Source organism: Lycorma delicatula, chromosome 1 (genome assembly GCF_047948215.1).
Source record: "Lycorma delicatula isolate Av1 chromosome 1, ASM4794821v1, whole genome shotgun sequence".
NCBI lineage: Eukaryota > Metazoa > Arthropoda > Insecta > Hemiptera > Fulgoridae > Lycorma > Lycorma delicatula.
This window is the reverse complement of record NC_134455.1, coordinates 402,006,796-402,027,992: the sequence shown is the minus strand read 5'-3', so window position 1 is coordinate 402,027,992 and position 21,197 is coordinate 402,006,796. Positions and strand designations below refer to the sequence as shown.

Below are 21,197 nucleotides of genomic sequence, written 5' to 3'. Positions count from 1 at the left end.
TTTTTTTTTTTGAATGATGAAAATTGATATAACGAAAGTTAAATTAAAAATATAACTCTAGAAATTGACACTAAAAAATCGGGATTCTCCGTTAGTGATCGGTATATTCCGGTGCTTACGTTTTGGTTATAGTTCATTATTTTATGAAGGAAAAGAAACATATAAATAATTTAAAAAATATCTAAAAAAAAATTTTAAAACACCAATCTTTAATTAAACTAAAATGTGAAAAATAATTTTAAGACGGAATCTCAGAATGTATTTGACAACAAGCTTTGATGGTGATATTTGATTAACTGGCATTTCTCCCACCACCACCTTATTCGGTCGCCCTGGAGCATAGACCAAATGTACCGTGCCAAAAACGGCTACTGTGCCTCTAAAAATCGGTTTAGCGACCTAAATCCTAAATGCTCCTAATGAGCTACCTAACGTGCGTAAGCGAATTATGCAAGGTGCCGTACAGCACCCGCTTAAGTGTCCCAATCGCTCACTTGTCAACCATAAAACTTAATCGGGGAGGCGCACCCCTTGTTACAATTTAAAACTACGATGAATCATTAAATAAAAGGCAGCAATTTAGGCTGCCACGCCTCGGTCACTGTATGCCAGCTAGTACCTGTCCACCCATTTAACAGCGCTTGGAGCTGATTTGGCTGATGGCCAGCCATATTCTCAAGGTTGGTTTCCAGCAGCAGAGCTGTAGGAGTCCAATTTATATTTAATAAACCCTTAAAGTTAACGATAACGGTTGAACATAGCAACCTCATCGAGGAACTCCCACACGGTTTGACAATGCGGCTCTCGCCACATTGACTCGCCGTTTGTGAGCGGCCAAGTTTCCCCCTGACCGCTAAGTTCCAGGGTGGCTCGGTCTCTGCCCCCCCCCTCAAGAGCAGGGCAGTCGTACATCATATGTACATTCGACTGGACCTCCCCCAACTCATCAGCCACCAGGCGAAACCGAAACAGATATTGGTTCAAGTTTACATGGCTGGTGAGCACCTGGGCACCCGACGCCCTTAAAAACGAACTCGAGGCATACCATCCCCCCAGATCATGTATAAAACTATACAAGGATCTTCCCTTAGTCGTGGTGTGCCATTCAAGTTGCCATGCCTCCATGGTGATATGGAGGTGATAATCTTACATATCACCTTGATGGTGATATGTAAGATTATGTGAAAGTCATAGCTTCAAATTAAAAATTTGATGTTTTTGCCGATTTGTTTCGTATGCGTGATGAATGGGATACCGCGGTATCCCACACTTTAGGCCCTTGACATAACTTAAACTTTCACATGATCTTACATATCACCATCAAAACTTGTTGTCAAATCTAATCTGAGATACCGTTCTAAAATTATTTTTTACATTGTAGTGCGTTTAATTTAAGAGTAGTGTTATAAGTTTTTTCCATATTTTTCATTTTCTACTTTTTAGTCTTCATAAGTTTGTACTTTAAATCTGCAATAGCGTACAGGTTTCAGCGTATTTAGTGAAAAATCGGATCGGTACATTTTACTTTTGGTGAGACTATAATCAAAAGATAGGTCTATACGATTTAATTTCCGGATAACAAAGATTCGGTTGATCAAGAGTGTACACGATTCGTTAAAGAGTTATCGCTCGAACTGCTGATACATACGCCGTTTGAATCGTGAAAATTGGACTACCGGTTATCGAGCTATTACGGTGGCACCCCAACGCATCTTCTCCGAAATTCTCGAACGGCGCCACAGAGGTACTTGAGAGTATTATCATCCGATGGGTACCAATGGGAACGGATGCGATAATCCTGGAGGAGGAGAGAAATTTTTCAAAACGCTAGGACTGACCGTTTTCGAGATATTTGCAATTTTTGTCCGAAAAATCCAGATACGGTTAAAAAGTATTCAATTTTTATAAAACTTCCATATACATTTCGCATATATATCAATATATAATAATAAGTATACACTTTTTTTTTCTTTAGAGGATGAGATGAATGATAAATCTTTTAGCTTATGAAAATGCCATGCCTGAACGAGATTCGAACCTGGGACCTTCGGATGAAAGGTCGAGACGCTATCACTCGCGCTACGGAGCAGGCAAACAGTACTTCTTTTTTCCTGTTTCTTTCCTGTTTAACCTCCGGGAATTACCGTTTTGGTATTACTTCAGAAGATGATATGTATGAATGAAGTACAGTCTCAGTTCGACCATTCCTGAGATGTGTGGTTAATTGAAACCCAACCACCAAAAAACATCGGTATCAACGACCTAGTATTCAAATCCGTATAAAAATAACTGCTTTTAATAGGACTTCAATGCTGGAACTCTCGATTTCCATTCAGCTGATTTGGGAAGACGCGTCCACCACTAGACCAACCCGGTGGGTTTAGATTCAAATCCAAGTATAAACAATCTAATATCTAATAAATAATCTAATCTTTATCTAATAAAACAATTTAATAATCAAAACAAGAATACACCTTACCACCACGAGACATGTACTAACGAATCGCGATTTTCCGCTAGTGATCGGTTATTTCCGGTGCTAAGCTACGGGGGACGCACACATAGACACATATACAAATGCCGTTAAGTGAGGTAGAATAGAAAATATGATATATGTTTGTTTATTACAATATATCGTGTCCTAGTAAAGATAATGCGGAAGCGTTTTTCACCCATAAAAAAACGTTTAGTTAAAATAAAATAAAATTATACCTGGGCGACTTCCGCACTTGATTAGAGGTAGCGTCTCGGTATTTCATACGGAGGTCCTGGGTTTGAATCCCGGACAGGCATGGCATCTTAACATACGTCGAGCTAATGATCATAACTTTTAATGACCGCTCTTTCATAATAAAAAAAATAATAACCCGATTGTTACTTTAATTTAATCTTTTTTAACGAAAATATTTTTTTAGTATTTTTATAAATTTAACGTACGTTTAATTATCCTATTTTGTATAATCTTTCTTTCGTTCTCAGTTTGCTTTGTAGCATTAATCAGTGTCAATCGATAGCGTAAGCTTTATTTCTATACCTTATAAGAATTTTTTTCCCAGTTTTTAATCAGTTTAATTAGTTAATGGAACTTTTTAGGGAACATTTTCAACGGAATAGGGGTGTAGAGATTACTACGGGACTACCTCTCTAGAATTAATTTTGTTAAATTACGCTGCCGGATTTTTTTTTATATCTATATATAATTAAAAGTTTTCTTAAATCTTTCTTTACGTCAATTGAATAATTATAGTGTATTTTATTTAAATAAAATATTTCCAATTACTTTTTTTTCTGCTAGGTATTTTTTTCTGATTTTAATAAATGCGTTAATTTCTTTAAATTGTGTGACTTTTCTTATTAACAGTAATAATAAAAAATGGAATTTTAACTTCAAAAGAAATTTTTTTTTTTTTTTTGTCTTCAGTCATTTGACTGGTTTGATGCAGCTCTCCAAGATTCCCTATCTAGTGCTAGTCGTTTCATTTCAGTATACCCTCTACATCCTACATCCCCAACAATTTGTTTTACATACTCCAAACGTGTCCTGCCTACACAATTTTTTCCTTCTACCTGTCCTTTCAATATTAAAGCGACTATTCCAGGATGCCTTAGTATGTGGCCTATAAGTCTGTCTCTTCTTTTAACTATATTTTTCCAAATGCTACTTTCTTCATCTATTTGCCGCAATACCTCTTCATTTGTCACTTTATCCACCCGTCTGATTTTTAACATTCTCCTATAGCACCGCATTTCAAAAGCTTCTAATCTTTTCTTCTCAGATACTCCGATTGTCCAAGTTTCACTTCCATATAAAGCGACACTCCAAACATACACTTTCAAAAATCTTTTCCTGACATTTAAATTAATTTTTGATGTAAACAAATTATATTTCTTGCTGAAGGCTCGTTTAGCTTGTGCTATTCGGCATTTTATATCGCTCCTGCTTCGTCCATCTTTAGTAATTTTACTTCCCAAATAACAAAATTCTTCTACCTCCATAATCTTTTCTCCTCCTATTTTCACATTCAGTGGTCCATCTTTGTTATTTCTACTACATTTCATTACTTTTGTTTTGTTCTTGTTTATTTTCATGCGATAGTTTTTGCGTAGGACTTCATCTATGCCGTTCATTGTTTCTTCTAAATCCTTTTTACTCTCGGCTAGAATTACTATATCATCAGCAAATCGTAGCATCTTTATCTTTTCACCTTGAAAAGAAATTTAAAAAAATAAAAATAACAGACATTTTTTAATCTATATATATAAAAATGTTAAGTTCGTTTGTGTACGGTTTAAAAACTCAAAATGTTCTGCACCGATTGACCTCAAATTTTAGCACCATATATAACCCGCATCAAAGATTGTTTTCATCTTTTTTTAATAAATCTATCTATCTATTTTTAATTTGGAAATGTAAACAAAGGAAAACCAATCATATCAATGCAAGATGGCCGCTGTCAAACACAACGACCAATCACAAAGAGCCCGTATCGCCGTTGCCAATGTAAACAAAATCACAACTGATTAAGTAACAAATATCTTTGAATTATATTTAACAGCTAAAACATCTGTATTCTATTAAAAAAAAAGAAAAGCCACCAAGAAGGATGACTTACAGTAAATAAATTAAAACACCCAACTTTCTTATAGCCCAGATAGACTTAAGACTATGCAAACAAAAAAAGTCGAAATAACCAAATACACAGAAAATAATAATCCCTACATAATGACCAAAAAAAGGTTATTTTTTTTACATATATATGACCAAACAATCGTTTTTTGGTCATTTAGCGTTCTTTGCTATGTAAAAGCAAAGAACAAAATTCACAAATAGTAACACTGAAACCACACAACTAAGTATTCGTTTTTTTTTTTTTGTTTTTTCTAATCTCCGAAACCACCGTTATGCATTGCTTCAGATGATAATATGAATGATTTATAGTGTACGAAAATGCCATGCCTGACCGGGATTCCAACTCGGAACCACCGGATTAAAGTCCGAGACGTTACCACTCGCGCCACGGAGGCCGGCAAACATATTCGTTAGGAGCCGAATAAAATCACGACTTACCAATATGGCGTTGTGTGTCAAACCAATTTTATACGAATTATAATTACTTTTAATACGCGAAACCCTTTGCAATGATTGAACATTAGCTTAAACCTCTTCAAAAATTATTCCTTTTGAACTAAGCCACATTTTGATATCATTGTTTTTCTATAACGGCTGGAATTCTTTTCGTTTAATGATAAGGAGCGTTGTCGAAGACAGTAACCGAATTCTCTTCCAAAGGACATAATACATCGTTAAACTATTTCTAAATAATTCAAATTCGTGTAATTTTTTTACGAATCGCGTTTTTATCAAAATCTCACCCTTTTTCTCAATTGACCTGCGGGGTTTTGTTTTGTTTGGAGACCATAATTCATTAGTAGATTCATATTCGAGAATCACGTTGTACACTGAAGCAGCACAACTTCTACTTACGTTAGCAGTTTATTAACATCTCAAATCAACGCCGTTTGATTATTCTGTAATTTCTAAGCGTTACTCTGCTTTTGTAAGCATTTAAAATGATGTGTTTTTTCGCACTACTTAAGGGCTTTTCTTCGCGGCCCACAAATCTTTATATATAAAAATCTTAAGTTCGTTTGTATACGCTTCAAAAACTAAAAATGTTCTGCACCGATTGAGCTGAAATTTTAGCACAAAATATAACCCGCATCAAAGATTGTTTTTATCTATTTTTCGCATCAGTCACATACCCGCGACCGTGAGAAAACAGTTTTTTTAACGGTCAGCTGTGTACCAGTGACCGCGCCATCTGCCAGAAGCGAGGGGAACACTCGTCATACTAGCTAACGACAACCGCAGTCACATGTGAAACAATACCTGTTCCCAATTGCATTGTTTATTAACAACAAAAAAAACGTATCCACTTGCATCTGATTCAGATTATTATACAATCTGAATTAAATATTCACTTTAATCGAGGTACTTTTGTGTGATCGTGTCGTGATTGAGGTGCGCCTTTTACCAAGCTCTGAATTTATTAGAAAACGACCAACAGTGGGATATATGTATTAATGGCGCCTGCAACACTGCACATACAAATCAAATTCGCGCATTATTCGCAATTATATTGACCGCTTGCTTCCCTTCATCTCCCACAGAGTTATGGGAAAGATATCGATCGCATATGGCTGAGGATATTTTGCATAGAGTACGCCTAGAAAATACCAATACGACCGTGGAATTTACAGAAGGCATTTACAACGAAGCATTGATAAATATTGAAGACAAGTTCTTAGCTATTGCAAATAAAGTTCTTAGTCAATCGGGAATGCCAGCACCCACCCGAGCTGCGATTGCTTCATTTGATGTAGATTTACGCCGTGAACAGAGTTACAACATTGGTGATCTTCAGTTATATGTCCGATCAAACATTCCTAAAATTAACGCGTGAACAGAAAGGCATTTATGATCGCATAATGCAAATGATAAATGACGGAGTTGGGGGGACCTTCTTCTTCGATGCGCCAGGAGGAACTGGGAAACCATTCCTCAATAAATTGATTCTTGCAACGGTTCGATCAAAAAATGACAATTATCCTGTTGCGGAATATTAATCAGCCAAAACTCTGCAACGGCACGCGACTTGCAGTTAAGAAATTGATGAATAACGTAGTGAAAGCAACGATTTTAACGGGACCTTACAAAGGTGAAGGTGTCCTCATTCCTCGAATACCCATGATCCCGACCGATACACCATTTCAATTTAAAAGATTGCAATTCCCAATTCGATTGGCATTTGCAATCACAATCAATAAAGGTCAAGGTCAATCATTAGAATTGTGTGGTTTAGATTTAGATGCGGATTGCTTCTCACATTGGCAACTGTATGTTGCGTGTTCCCGAGTCGGCAAACCAGATAGCCTTTCTATCTATGCAGACAGTGGAAAAACAAAAAATATTGAATATCCACAAGTATTGCAAAATTAAACTTCTATGAAACGTATGTGTGTTAGGAGAAAACCAATTTGGTTTCAGGAAAAGTATAGGGACAAGGGAAGCAATTTTAGGCCTCAGATTAATAGTAGAAGGAAGATTAAAGAAAAACAAACCAACATACTTGGCGTTTATAAACCTAGAAAAGGCTTTCGATAACGTAGACTGGAATAAAATGCCAGCTCTCCAAGATTCCCTATCTAGTGCTAGTCGTTTCATTTCAGTATACCCTCTACATCCTACATCCCCAACAATTTGTTTTACATACTCCAAACGTGTCCTGCCTACACAATTTTTTCCTTCTACCTGTCCTTCCAATATTAAAGCGACTATTCCAGGATGCCTTAGTATGTGGCCTATAAGTCTGTCTCTTCTTTTAACTATATTTTTCCAAATGCTACTTTCTTCATCTATTTGCCGCAATACCTCTTCATTTGTCACTTTATCCACCCGTCTGATTTTTAACATTCTCCTATAGCACCGCATTTCAAAAGCTTCTAATCTTTTCTTCTCAGATACTCCGATTGTCCAAGTTTCACTTCCATATAAAGCGACACTCCAAACATACACTTTCAAAAATCTTTTTCTGACATTTAAATTAATTTTTGATGTAAACAAATTATATTTCTTACTGAAGGCTCGTTTCGCTTCTGGTATTCGGCATTTTTAATCGCTCCTGCTTCGTCCATCTTTAGTAATTCTACTTCCCAAATAAAAAAATTCTTCTACCTCCATAATCTTTTCTCCTCCTATTTTCAAATTCAGAGGTCCATCTTTGTTATTTCTACTAGATTTCATTACTTTTGTTTTGTTCTTGTTTATTTTCACGCGATAGTTCCTGGGTAGGAGTTCATCTATGCCGTTCATTGTTTCTTCTAAATCCTTTTTACTCTCGGCTAGAATTACTATATCGTCAGCAAATCGTAGCATCTTTATCTTTTCACCTTGTACTGTTAATCCGAATCTAAATTGTTCTTTAACATCATTAACTGCTAGTTCCATGTAAAGATTAAAAAGTAACGGAGATAGGGAACATCCTTGTCGGACTCCCTTTCTTATTACGGCTTCTTTCTTATGTTCTTCAATTGTTACTGTTGCTGTTTGGTTCCTGTACATGTTAGCAATTGTTCTTCTATCTCTGTATTTGAACCCTATTTTTTTTAAAATGCTGAACATTTTATTCCAGTCTACATTATCAAATGTCTTTTCTAGGTCTATAAACGCCAAGTATGTCGGTTTGTTTTTCTTTAATCTTCCTTCTACTATTAATCTGAGGCCTAAAATTGCTTCCCTTGTCCCTATACTTTTCCTGAAACCAAATCGGTCTTCTCCTCACACCTCCTCTACTCTCCTCTCAATTCTTCTGTATAGAATTGTAGTTAAGATTTTTGATGCATGAATAGTTAAACTAATTGTTCTATATTCTTCACATTTTTCTGCCCCTGCTTTCTTTGGTATCATATCTATTAACACTTTTTTTGAAGTCTGACGGAAATTCCCCTTTTTCATAAATATTACACACCAGTTTGTATAATCTATCAATCGCTTCCTCACCTGCACTGCGCAGTAATTCTACAGGTATTCCGACTACCCCAAAAATTTTACTATTTTTTGCTTATTACAAAGAACGCTTAAACAGTTTTTATTATCTATTATTATCTATTACATATATTTAACATGTGTTTAATTTTAAATTAATAACAAATATTGATAATAGAAATTTAGTGTCTTACCTTTTTTGATATCAGTATCGTTTTTTTCAAAACAATTTTATTTATATTACACAAATTTTTGTTTTTTGATCGGAAGAGATGATATCTGCGAGACTCTTACCGTACGGTTTACAATTTCATTGTAATTTTTTTTTTTAATATCACTGGGTTTTGTTAGATTATTCTTTTATTTATTTCTGATTTTTATCTTATGGATGTATTATTAAAATTTATTCCCTTTTTAGAACAAACAAATATACATTTTTTTAATTTCACGGCCAATTTTTTTGTTGATAGTTATATCATTCACTTCATACCATATTTTTTCTTTTTTAATAAAACTAGTATAATGACCTTCACGAATCGAAGATCCGTAATGTAATATTGCACTTATTACTTTGTAAGTGTTACCCTCGATTTTTATCGTTAAATTTGATTTTACCAATCGAATTTATTTCTGTTTTATTCATTCCTTTTTTTAATAAAACTGGTATAATTTCTTGTAAAGCAATACTTTTATTTTTTTTAATGAAGTGATGGGAATTAAAAAAATTGCTTCATCTTCAGTACTTTCATTTACATAAGAGCATTTACTATTAAAACATGTTAGTACATTTTCTTTTAAATTTTATTATTTCAAATTTTTGTACGCTACCTAGTACTATCAAGTACTAACCCTTGAAAATTTTTTTTTAACCTCTGGAACCAACAATAGGTATTATTCCAGATGACGAAAAGATGAATGATTTGTAGCGTGTGTGAAAATGCCACGCATGACCTGGATTTGAACCCGGGACCTCCGGATGACTATCAAGTACTGCTATCTAGCGGTGCGATTCCTAAAGTCACCTTTAAAATAATTAAAAAATGACATCTTCGAGTCCCGCGGTTTATCAAATGGAAAAAAAACGTCGTCTAGAAAATTCGAGGTATTTTTTTTAAATATTCTTTGTTACTAATCTAATTGTACTGAAATTTAATGTTTTCACACTTAATTTTCTTATTTTCATTTCACTGTTTAGAAATGTAAACATAGTTCGTTGACTTCGTAACGTCTTACCGACGAAGTTCTAATAAAATTCGTGATTTTATTTCACTAATAACTTCCGATTTTTTTCTCATATTTTTCATCAATCTGAGGTAATAATTATTAACAAATCAATATATTTAAATTTAAAAAAGGAGATGAAATCTGATTTGAACCGATGTTCCTTCCCCTTGTAAGATCTAAATATTTCATTAATTAAAATTTTATTTGGCTATAACTCTGGAACCAGTGAAAATAAGTACTACTTATGACATATCGTTGAAAAGCTCTCAATGAAAGCTTATTACTGCAGTTAAGAAAAAGTCCAAAATCCATTTTTGTTTTTGAGCTTTTATGGACACTTTTGGTCCAGTCGATTGCAATCAAAAGGAGAGGTAACTACATGTTACAACAACAGTCCTAAATCCAAAATTGCAACATCCTAAGGCTAATCGTTTTTGAGTTATGCGAGATAATACGTACATACAGACGTCACGCCGAAACTAGTCAAAATGGATTCAGGGATGGTCAAAATGTATACGAGGTGCTACCCAAAAGTTCGGGGAAGTTTACCATAAAAATAAAATAGATTACCATAACTTATAATTTCCACGGTCACCTTCAAAGCAATCCCCTTGGGCATTGATACAGTGATCCCAGTTTTTTCCCCATGATTCCATGCATCCCTGGAAGTCTGCAGGTGTAAGTGTTCGAAGCACGTTCTGTGTTTCTTACTGAATCTCCTCAATTGTGTTAAAACGATGGCCTTTCAATTGAAATTTTATTTTCGGAAAGAGAAAAAAGTCTCACGGGGCAAAGTCAGGCCAATAGAGTGGGTGGGGAATCACTACCGTCTTTTTGGAAGCCAAGAAATTCAAACGGCTAGCGATGTATGCGCGGGCGCGTTGTCATGGTGCAGAACCCAGCTGTTGTTACCCCACAGATCTGAACGTTTGCACCTAATGCTTTCACGTAACCGCTTCAAAACTTCACAATAGAACATCCCATTGACAGTTTGACCAAGAGGAACAAATTCCTTATGGATAATGCCATTGATGCCGAAAAAAAACAATCATCATGGACTTCACGTTGCTGCGAACTTGGCGTGCTTTTTTTGGCCGCGGTGAACTTGGCGACTTCCACTGAGACGACTGCTGCTTAGTTTCAGGGTCATACCCGTACACCCATGTCTCTCATCACAGGTTATGATGTTGGAGATGAAGTTAGGTTTCTTGCTGAATTTTTCATTTCACTACAGACAACTACGCGATTTTGTTTCTGGTCGCTGATCAACAGTCTCGGTACGAATTTTCCAGTAATGCGTCTCGTGTTCAAATTGTCCAACAAGATGCGTTGCAGGGACCCATATGACATTTGTACGATTGCACAAACATCATGGATTGTTTGTCAACGATCTGCAACAATAGCCTCTCGCACTTTCGCGATGTTTTCCGGTGTTGCGCTTGTTGATGGTCTTTCAGAACACTCATCGTCATCGACTGTCGTTCTTCCATCTTTGAATCGTTTGTACCACAAAAAAGTTTTACTTTTACTCACAGCATTGTCGCCAAATGCTTTCACAAGCATGCGATGGGTTTCTGCACCGGTTTTTTTATGAATGAAGCAAAATCTGATGCAGGTTCTTTGCTCTTTAAAATTTGTCATTTAGAATTTCGCCGAAGCAGTAAAACACAACGTTACACAACCGCACGAAACTCAACAATGCAGCCTCTCACCGTCACAGCTGTTGGAACACTGATTCACAAAGAGTACTGTTAGCCACAACTAGCGGCAGCAGGTCGTATCAGCAATTGTTCGCGCGCGAAATTCAATTCCCCGAACTTTTGGGTAGAACCTAGTTTTTCCGTTGAAATCTGAAAATCGAAATTTTTCGCGATTTTTCGTACAAGGAAGTAAAAAATATTAAACTTCTTTTAGACATATTTCTTTTTATTTATTTATTAATTTTCTAAAAATGTGAAAAAAAATCATAAAAAATTAACATAACACTTGCATATACTACAAATTAAAAATTAATTAAATATATTAATAATAATTATAATAAAACATCATATAATAATAATAATTCTAATTTTAATAAACAAGGGGTATATAATTTGTGGTGTGAAGATTGTGACATGATATATATCGATATAACTAGCCAATTCAATAGTGCAAAAGAACACATGAACAGTATTATATTATAATACATTTAATTTAGAAAAATATCACATTTGCAGTAATCATAAACAGCTACTTGTGAGCAAAAGTTTTTTTTAAAAATGATAAATTGTTTAAACATGTCCTAAATTCTACCCTACTAAACGACATTGGTATGTGTGTCTGTCTGTACGTGCGTCCCGTTTGCTTAGCACCGGAATGTACCGATTACTAACGGAAAATCCCGATTCTTTAGTACATGTCTCGTGATGGTCAGGTGTATAATTGTTATATTATTATTTACCGATATATACTAGTTATATTATTATTTATCGATATACCGTACATATATCGATATATATGTAAAATATATTTATCGAAGTTTTGGGAAAATTTATTACTTTTTAACCGGATCCGAATTTTCGAAAAAAAATCGCAAAACGGTCGATCGTGTGGTCTGAAAAAACATTTTCGAGCCCCCTCGACAATAACACTATCCACTCCCAATAGTATCCGTCGTATGATAATACTTTTAAGAGACCCCGGGGCGCCGTTCGGAAATTGGGGAGGAGGTGCGATGCAGTATCACCGTAATATCTCGATAACCGCTTGTCCGATTTTCACGATTCAAACGGCATATGTATCACCAGGTCTAGTACTAACTGTTTAATGCATCGGGTAAACTCTCGATCGACCGGATATTGGTTATCCGGAAATTAAATCGTTTAGCCCTATGTTTTAATTGCACTCAACAACCGTAAAACGTATCGATCCGATCTTTCGCTAAGTACGTTCAAAACTGTGCGCTAGCGCAACTATAAAGTAATAAAACTTAAAATTTAAATATAAAACTAATTTAGATTAAAATTTAGAGAATAAAACATATATTAAAAATGTTTTAAAACACCATTCTTAAATTAAATTCATTAAAAGGTAAAAATTAATTTTAGGACGGTATCTCAGAATGGATTTGACATGAAGCTTTGATGGTGATATGTAAGATTATGTAAAATGCATTTTTTCATATGCGTGAAGAATGTCCTAATTAATGAATTATTATTACTACACTCTATTATTTAATATATATTATGGCCATCCCTGAATCCATTTTCAGTTATTTCGGTTTAACGTCTGTACGTACGTACGTATGTATCTCACATAACTCAAAAACGATTACCGTAGGATGTTGAAATTTTGGATTTAGGGTTGTTGTAACATCTAGTTGTACACTTCCTCTTTTGATTGCAATTAACTGAACCAAAAGTGTCCAAAAAAGTCTAAAATTGGATTTTGGACTTTTCCTTTTACACTAGTCAAAAATGAAAAAGAAACAATCAAACAGGAAAAAGAAAGATAACATGAAGAAATATATCTCAAAAAAACGACAAGAAGATGAATATGAAGTGGAAGAAGATGTTAAGAAAAAGGGAAGAATAAAAAGATTAAGAGAAGAAAATAAATATAAAGAGGAAGAATATATATAGTGCCTCATTGAGAGAGCGGCAACCCCACTCTTTAGGCCATTCATCACGCATATAAAAAAATTGGCAAAGAAATCAAATTTTTAATTTGAAGCTATGATTTTCACATAATCTTACATATCAAAGCTTATCATCAAATCCATTCTAAGATATCGTACTAAAATTATTTTTTTACCTTTTACTGCGTTTAATTTATGAGTAGTATTTTAAAATTTCTTTAATTTATTTGTGAATGATTTTCTTCATAAAATAGTGAACTATAACCAAATAGTAGGCACCGGAATTTACCGATCATTTGCGGAGAATCCCGATCCGTTATTATCAATTTAAGAGCTGTCTTTCTTTTCTGTTTATCCTACGGAACTACCGTAAGGTATTACTTCAGAGGATGATATGTATGAATGTGAATAAATTGTAGTCTTGTACAATCTCAGGTCGATACTCCTGAGAAGTGTAATTAATTGAAATTCCACCGCCAAAGAACACCGGTATCCACCATCTAGTATTCAAATCCGTAAAAAGGTTATTCTTGCCTTTGCTAGGATTTAAACCTTACAACTCTCGACTTCGAAATCAGCTTATTTGCGATGATGAGTTAACCACTAGACATTTTCTAGAGTTAAATCTTTAATCTAACTTTTATTATATCAGTTTTCATCAATCAAAAAAATATTTTTACACAAGAGGTTATCAATTTTGGATACCTAATTATACCATTCCGAGATGCTGCTCGCAAGAGCAATCCGCCCGGAGGGCCTAGCTGCGGAGGTGTGCCCTACGCCCTGCAGATAGTTTTTTTTTTTTTTTTTTTGTCTTCAGTCATTTGACTGGTTTGATGCAGCTCTCCAAGATTCCCTATCTAGTGCTAGTCGTTTCATTTCAGTATACCCTCTACATCCTACATCCCCAACAATTTGTTTTACATACACCAAACGTGGCCTGCGTACACAATTTTTCCCTTCTACCTGTCCTTCCAATATTAAAGCGACTATTCCAGGATGCCTTAGTATGTGGCCTATAAGTCTGTCTCTTCTTTTAACTATATTTTTCCAAATGCTTCTTTCTTCATCTATTTGCCGCAATACCTCTTCATTTGTCACTTTATCCACCCGTCTGATTTTTAACATTCTCCTATAGCACCACATTTCAAAAGCTTCTAATCTTTTCTTCTCAGATACTCCGATCGTCCAAGTTTCACTTACATATAAAGCGACACTCCAAACATACACTTTCAAAAATCTTTTCCTGACATTTAAATTAATTTTTGATGTAAACAAATTATATTTCTTACTGAAGGCTCGTTTAGCTTGTGCTATTCGGCATTTTATATCGCTCCTGCTTCGTCCATCTTTAGTAATTTTACTTCCCAAATAACAAAATTTTTCTACCTCCATAATCTTTTCTCTTCCTATTTTCACATTCAGTGGTCCATCTTTGTTATTTCTACTACATTTCATTACTTTTGTTTTGTTCTTGTTTATTTTCATGCGATAGTTCTTGCGTAGGACTTCATCTATGCCGTTCATTGTTTCTTCTAAATCCTTTTTACTCTCGGCTAGAATTACTATATCATCAGCAAATCGTAGCATCTTTATCTTTTCACCTTGTACTGTTACTTCGAATCTAAATTGTTCTTTAACATCATTAACTGCTAGTTCCATGTAAAGATTAAAAAGTAACGGAGATAGGGAACATCCTTGTCGTGCTCCCTTTCTTATTAGGGCTTTTTTCTTATGCAGCTAGTTAGAAAATAAATAATATAATCGTAAAAATTTGTTTATGTATAATTTTTTTCTCCGTTACATTATCGGTACCTAGAAGAACTCTCTTGGATGATACACTCATACATATCATCCTCATTCATCCTCTGAAGAATTATCTAAACGGTAGTTACCGGAGGCTAAACTGGAAAAAGAAAGGTAAAGGTAAAGAAGAACTCTCTTGGAACTTTTCTGTGAACAAGAAGCCAATTTGATTGCACGCTTTAGAAGAATCAAACAAATCAACATAGTAACGCAGAAAGTATTTTTGTTAGCAAACCTTAATCTTTTCTCTCTTCCGATTTCGAGTATATATATTTTTAATCGTATATCTTTAAAATAACTAATTTTTGTATTGAAAACTACTTATTTGTGAAAAACGTTTTCAATATTCTGCATCGTCAAAGATAGTTTATCCCTAGCTTATTTTTTCGAGACGTAGGTTCAAAATCGATGGCTAAGTTTTGACGATTACCATCTCTCGACAGAACTACAGACATGAAAAGTTAAAAGCATTTAAAAATACATTTTTCAGTAAAACTTTTCGAAGAAAGCTTGAAATATTTCTTCTTGTTTCCTCTTGTTAAATAAAAAAAAAAAAAAACAGCGGAGTCATTGTTGAAAAAGATAGATTATATCGAAGAGTAAAATATAAAGTTACTTAAATATATATGTGGGTGGTAAACTGGTAAAAAGTGTGAGTAAGTGAGAACATTGTTTTCGTGATCATGAAGCGTGCAATATCGAACGATTACTGCCAACAATGGAAGAAGTCCAGGTAACCTTCACGAAATATGCGACATCGTATCTGCTGCTGTACCAGCAGTCGATAGCACACGACGACATTATCGAAAACGAGAAATAGAATTCTCCTACATAACATTGTTTAAAGTGCAATGTACGATGCTGCACGACTTGAATGAACACACTGAATTTATCTCTGTATAATAGTATTTTTAAAATCCACATTCACGTTTAGTAGCCGATAACCAAGGAGATTATTACGTAGAACCGAGATAGAAGATGCAACGCTGTGGTTATATATGTTCACCTGAATTAAAAGAAGTCTATCATTGTTAAAAACATCTTATTAAATCTGATATGATACTACATGACTTCTTTGTACACCTATTAAATTACATATACACATTTTTTGCTGCGTTTCATTTAAACTTATTTCATTTGAAAGTGAGATACGATCCTCCAATTCTTTAATAAAGTGGACAATTACACAGTTTTTATTAACATCAAACATTTATACAATTATTAATTTATGAAATATTAGGATAGAGTAAAAGTCCCTTTATTACTCGTATTACTAGACCAGTATTATTCGTATCTTCGTGAGATTTCTGTTGTATCGAATAAATAAAAGTTAATAATAATTAAACTATTTCGTTTAATGAACTCCTGTATACCGGTTACAAATTTTAATTTCGACCTTACGGTGTAAAATATTCAGTTTTTATTATTGGATTATTTGATGAATAATCGAAAATGAAAAAGAAACAATCAAACAGAAAAAACAAAGAAATATATCTCAAAAAAACGACAAGAAGATGAATATAAAGAGGAATAAGATGTCAAGAACAAGGGAAGAATAAAAAAGTTAAGAGAAGATGATAAATATAAAGAGGAAAAAAATATTAAAACCAATGAAAGAATAAAAAGATTAAGAAAGGACGATGAATATAAAAAGAGAGAAAATTTGAAAACTAGAGAACGTATACACAAATTAATATCAGAAGAATTATATCAAACCAAAGAACGATTAAATGATTGGCAACAAAAACAAATAAACGAAATGACGATCGACTCCGACTTACGGAGAATATTATCCGACAATATCACTGGAGTAATGAACTAAAAGATCAGAATTCTTTTCAATTTATTAAAAATCGGGCGTGTATGTCTCAGTGTACATGTAATTCTTGTGAGGGTCTATTTTTCATTCACTCTGTAGTTAACTTTAATGTAGATAAAATTAAACAGAAATTTAACTAGAAAATCCTAAAATAATACGATTCTAAATTATAATTTTCAATGAATATTAAATAATCAGATGTTTCACCAAATCTTTTACATACATACATATATGTTATGTAATAATGCCTATTAAATTACATATACACGTTTTTAAAAGTACATAAAATTTTATTTCACGAATTACTTCTGATATTTTTTTAATATTTTTATTTTTCATTGTTATTATGGAATTATTATTTTTACAATATTTTTGGAATATTTTAATGGAATTATTTTTTACAATAACGAATTAATAATTAATTATTAAATCAATATATTAAATAAAGTATATTTAAATTTAAAAAAGTAAATTAAAGAAAAAGTTAAAAAAGGGACATGAACTCTGATTCGAACCGATGTGCCTTCCCCTTGTAAGATCCAAATATTTCATTAATTAAAATTTTATTTGCCTATAACTCTGGAACCAATGAAAATAAGTACCACTTATGTATATCGTTGAAAAGCTCTCAATGAGGGCTTATTACTGCAGTTAAGAAGAAATCCAAAATCCAATTTTTTTGCATTTTGGTCTTTTTTGGACACTTTTGATTCACTCGATTGCAATCAAAAGATATTTTGAGAAATATTTTCTCAATTTTTTTTTATATTGTTATTATTGAATTATTATTTATCGTAATTTTTTTTATAATCAGAGGTTAATAAATCAATATAATTAAATTAAAACAAAAAAAAAAATGAAGTCTATTCGAACCGATTTAAGTTCCCCTTCTAAAATCCAAATATTTCGTTAATTAAAATTTTATTTGGCTATTAGTCTGGAACTGATGAAAATAAATATCACTTATGATATATCGTTGAAAAGCTCTCAATGAAGGCTTATTACTGCAGTTAAGAAAAAACCCAATTTTTTTAGATTTTGGGCTTCTTTGAACACTTTTGGACCAGTCAATTGCAGTAAAAAGGAGAGGTGAACAATTAGGTGTTACAGCAGTCCTGAATCCAAAATTTCAACATCCTACGGCTAATCGTTTTTGTGTTATGCGTGATACGTACGTAAAGACGTCACGCCGAAACTAATCAAAATGGATTCAGCGATGGTCAAAATGGATATTTTTGTTGAAATCTGAAAACCGAAATTTTTCGCGATCACATTTTGTATAAAAAAAATATATTACATGGGATATCTTAGAAACAGAGGGATACAGTTCTGGGACCTATTTTTTCGATTTCCCAGCTCAAAAACCATAAGAATCAATTGAATTTGCCCCTTAATTGACATTCCCAGAATTTCAGACAGCCTTAATTTACCCGGAGGAACTGAAACTCGGACGAAATCTTTCACCCTGTATAATTCGCTAACGAAGCGTTTTCGGACCTATGTTTATATGAACTTTTTTCTTATTTTTAGCCTCTAGAATGAGTTGTCAAAGTATTGCTGTATCCTCCTGAATCACTGTGTATATTAAAAAATAAGTTAGTTAGTTAGATTTGTAGGGAAAGCTGATCACATATTACCGTACATTTTTTCCTGAAGATCTGAAATTCCGGATCTGGATCAGGATTTCCTGAGAATAGCTTCGATCCTGGCTGAGATATACTCGATTATGTGAATTTTCGGTTCGGCCGAATTTTCGGTCAACCGAAAAACATACGATTATGCAGAGGAGATAGGCATTACCGGGGGGGGGGGGGGGGTCTAAATGCCGTCGGTCCCGGTCGAATAGCGTCGATCCTGGCTGAGATATAGCGATTTTTTTGTTGTTGGCCATGCACAGTTTAGGCAGGATATCGTAGTCTTTTACTGCGGAGAATTTGTCATTGTCCGGCTTGAAAATATTTTCTCGGACTCTGTCACCGTTGGGCATGCAAGTTTCTTTACTTTTTTTTTTTGTTGGCCATGCACAGTTTAGGCGGGATGTCGGAGTCTTTTACTGCAGAGAATTTGTCACTGTGTGCTTTGAAAATATTCTCTCGGACTCTGTCGCCGTTGGGCATGCACCCATTAATTTTTTTTCTTGTTGGTCATGGACAGTTTAGGCGGGCTGCCGTAATCTTTTACTGCGGAGAATTAACTTGTTTTTTTGCATTTTTCTCTATATTCCTTTTATTTCTTATTTTTTCAGCAGTGAGACTTTTTACTGGGGTAAATTGCTAATGGGAATTCTTTTTCATTTAATCTTTCCTCACCCTATCCTCTCGTGCGAATCTCGTTTTTAGTCGTGAACGCTTTTTCTCCGTCATAATGCATGTCGGCTATACGGAAATGCTGTAAGTTTGCATTTCAACTGAGACAACGTCAAACCGGATTTCGTACTTGAATTCGCGAAAAACCGATCGCTTTCAAATTTCACCGCCCTGCTTGGGGTCATCAAATTAACAGTCTACCGTATTTTCAACTCGATCCTACTTTCGGTTTCGGTTCAATTAACGGCACTGTTGTATACCGATAACGGTTATATATATAAAATCTTTTTAAAATGTCTATAAACTCTTATTATAATCATACATATTATATTTTTTGATTTCTAATATTTCCATATTTGTTTGAATATCAGATATTGAATGTGTATTATTAATAAGATGGTCGGAAACTCAGTTTTCCATTTTTATAATGTCTACAGTGTTCAGAAAATCTAGTTTTGAAAGATCTAGTAGTTTTTCCTATATAAATATCGTCACATTCATTGAATTTTATTTTATAAATTCTACTCAAATTGTATAAACCATGTGAATCAATATGTTTACTGTTTTGTCAATGTTTTAGTAAATGGTTATTTGCCTGAATGCAGACTTAAATTTATTGTTATTATAAACTTTTGTCATATTGTCAACAATGTTATCAGTATATATATATATAAATAGTCAATTTTTTGGGTGTCATTTATTGATATTAAACACGTATTACTGTCAATTTTTGACATTTGTTTTTTGTATATATTTTCATCCAAAGATTCATTAAAACCATTATACGTAGTGATTTCTTTTATAATATTTATTTGTGACCATAGATGATTTGAATATCTATATATTGCGGTTTTGTTAGTTAAGGAATTACTATATACTGAAGTTATAAAATAATTAATTTTACTTTATTTATTGTTCTGTACTTAGATTGATCAAGTTCTTTTAAATATTTTAATAAATACATTATTTTTTTAATCTATATCCTTTTTTTATATTGCAGAGCTCAGTCGTGAAGATCAATGGTCAGGATCAGTATGCTGTTCCTTACCGCAGTCAGAACGCTGTCAACAAGCTTGTGTCACTGCTACATCAAGACATGATCTTATTCATAGTTGCAGACATAGTGATGAACTTAGTTTTTTTAATTGTTTGGATAGGCAACAGGTATTATTATGATAATAATTTACATTTTAATGTTTACCTAATTTTTTTCTAACAATTTATCCTTTCTTTTCTTTTTCCTGTTTATCCTCCGGGAATTACCATTTAGGTATTACTTCAGAGGATGATATGTATGAGTGTAAATGAAGTATAGACTTGTACAGTCTCAGTCCAACCGTTCCTGAGATGTGTGGTTAATTGAAACCCAACCACCAAAAAACACCGGTATCAACTCACCGGTATTCAAATCCGTATAAAAGAACTGCCTTTACTAGGATTTGAACCTTAGAACTCTCGACTTCGAAATCAGCTGATTTGGGAAGACGCGTTCACCACTAGACCAATCCGATGGGTTCTAACAATTTATCCTAATCTTGTACAATGGTACTTTTAATTTTAGTATAATTAGGTAACAGAAAGAGACCAGATTAATACTTTTTTAAAATGAAACCCGACTGTTAAATATTTTTTTTATTCTGATTCTTACATTACGATGCATTATTTAGATCATTCGTTCTCTCAAAGTGGGCGATACCACTTCATTGTGGGCGTCAGAAGCCTTCAGGGGGTGTGTTAGAAGGCCCACAAAAAATTGGGGGCGTTCAGGCGATCTAGAAAGCGATGGCTGATTAAAAAAAAGGCAAAAATTATGTTTTCCTGATATTTCAAACTAAAATTAAATACTTATTACTCCAGTAGAAAAAAATTAAAGGGACATCA

At 33.7% G+C, this 21,197-nt stretch overlaps 1 protein-coding gene across 1 annotated transcript in view; it reads left to right on the top strand.

Annotated features, from left to right (window-relative positions):
- Nucleotides 1–21,197, top strand: part of Reck (Reversion-inducing-cysteine-rich protein with kazal motifs) — a 757,413-nt gene that overhangs the window by 677,584 nt on the left and 58,632 nt on the right. The window contains exon 5 of the mRNA XM_075353978.1: nucleotides 20,317–20,480. Within this exon, the coding sequence (XP_075210093.1) occupies nucleotides 20,317–20,480 (164 nt within the window). The remainder of the gene's footprint in view (nucleotides 1–20,316; nucleotides 20,481–21,197) is intronic.